This window comes from Oryzias melastigma, linkage group LG14 (assembly GCF_002922805.2).
Source record: "Oryzias melastigma strain HK-1 linkage group LG14, ASM292280v2, whole genome shotgun sequence".
Classification (NCBI taxonomy): Eukaryota; Metazoa; Chordata; class Actinopteri; order Beloniformes; family Adrianichthyidae; genus Oryzias; species Oryzias melastigma.
This window is the reverse complement of record NC_050525.1, coordinates 6,091,599-6,093,454: the sequence shown is the minus strand read 5'-3', so window position 1 is coordinate 6,093,454 and position 1,856 is coordinate 6,091,599. Positions and strand designations below refer to the sequence as shown.

At 40.0% G+C, this 1,856-nt stretch overlaps 1 protein-coding gene across 1 annotated transcript; it reads right to left on the bottom strand.

Moving 5' to 3' along the window:
- Nucleotides 1-914: 914 nt before the first annotated feature.
- On the bottom strand, nt 915-1,856 carry LOC112138652 (odorant receptor 131-2-like; the record flags this gene model as incomplete). The annotated part of the gene is made up of 1 exon (XM_024261250.1): nt 915-1,856. A coding segment is annotated over one exon (942 nt), but the record flags the coding sequence as incomplete, so codon positions are not given.

The following is a 1,856-nucleotide window of genomic DNA, read 5'->3' as shown; positions in this document are numbered from 1 at the left end:
GTTTTTGGACGGTGGGAGGAAGCTGGAGTCCCCGGTGAAAACCCACGCATGCACGGGGAGAACATGCAAACTCCACACGTGTCAATTGATTCCTCTAAATTGCCCCTATGTGTGGCTGTATGTATGGGTGTGATGTTGTGTGGTCCTGTGACAGGCTGGTGACCCGTCCAGGGTGTGCCCTAGGCTCACTCAATACCAGACAGGTTAGGTTCTAGCAACCATGTGACTCCAAAAGGGATTCAACAGGTTAAGAAAATGAATAGATGCATAGATGAATGCAAAAAATACATTTATTTTCATAGGACAGATGTTTTTTTATAGTAGATGAAAACAAAAATTAAAAAACAGAAATAAAAAGACAGGCTTGGCATACAAATACAGAGTTACAGACAAATTATTAATTTGCATTCTGAAACTTTGACCACCTTTGACCACAGTCTAAATTAGATACAGTTTTTAGTTCAAAGTAAAAATGTGTTCCACAGTATAGTTCATAAAATGACCGTAAAAAAAGAAGATTTTTTAAGCCCCAGTTGCCTTGAATAAATGCTATTAGAAAATCTTAGAACCAGCAGCAGTTACCTATTAATTTGATTGGTTGACCAAACCGGCTTGAAAAATTATTATTATTATTTTTTTTACTACAATGACTATTTGGGCCATTTTGAATGAACAGACTGAAATCAAGTTCTGCTGAATGTTTTACTTTGTCTTATACAGTAATTATTGTCAAATCTCTAAAAGTGGTCAAGAAGCACTTAGTGAGGCTAAGCTAACAGCTATTCTTAATGGGACTTTGCAAGATTTTGGTGGAGATCTGAGGTATCCTTTTGCATTATCATTAAATTTGTCTTTTGCACTTATTTATAACCATTAGCCAAACAAACATATTATCAGACAATATTTGCCGTTTATTAGTCTCTGATTCTAACTTTCAGACGACAGCTCAGATGGTACAGGAGAACAGGTCTGATGGTCTGATCTCTGAGTCCATAGATTAGAGAGGTCATACATCTGGGAAATATTATGAATGTGACATAAAAAACATTCTGAATCCACAGAAACGCCATCCGTGTTAAAACTTTAGACAGAGCAATGATCAGTGGGTTGTTGATGGTGGAAGACAGACTGAGTCCCAGCTGCACCAGATGCAGCAGCAGAGTGTGACGAGCCTTACGAGCTAAAGCTTTGTCTGTGGACGCCGACTTGGCAGCTACTATCACCCCCACATATGAGGAAGTGACGGCCACACCTGCAGATACAAACAGCACACAAGTGTACGCTCTGTCGTATTCTGCTGTCAAAACCCCCAGAATTAAAGCAATGTTAGAACAGACATCATAAAGTTCCATCTTTTCAAAAGGAAACTTCAAAAACAGCAAAACTCGAGTCAGGTTGTTGAGTGAACTGACGGCCCAAACGGCAATGACTGCAGCTGCTGTGTTTCTGACTGTGATGATGGAAGCGTGCCTCAGTGGGTAACACACAGCCACATACTGCTCCAACGGCATCAACACCAGAGTGAGAGGAGAAATCCCAGTTGTAAGATTAGCAAGCATGCTGAGTATAATACAGAGAGAATATACCAGCCTAACTCTGCAAACAGACAATAGGAATTGAACCTGACTCTGAGCCAGCTGAACAGTGTCTGCAAGAAGGAGATTAAAGAGGAGAATAAAACGGCAAGTTTCCCGAAACACCGGTTTACTCCTCAAAGTGAACAGCATAGTGCCATTTATGAAGAGAAACACACAGGAGGGAACTGTAGACATAATGGAAAATATTAATGTTTTCAAGAAGTTCTCGTAAAGTAATTCACTGGTGAAATTACCCTGAGATATGTTTACCATGGCAGA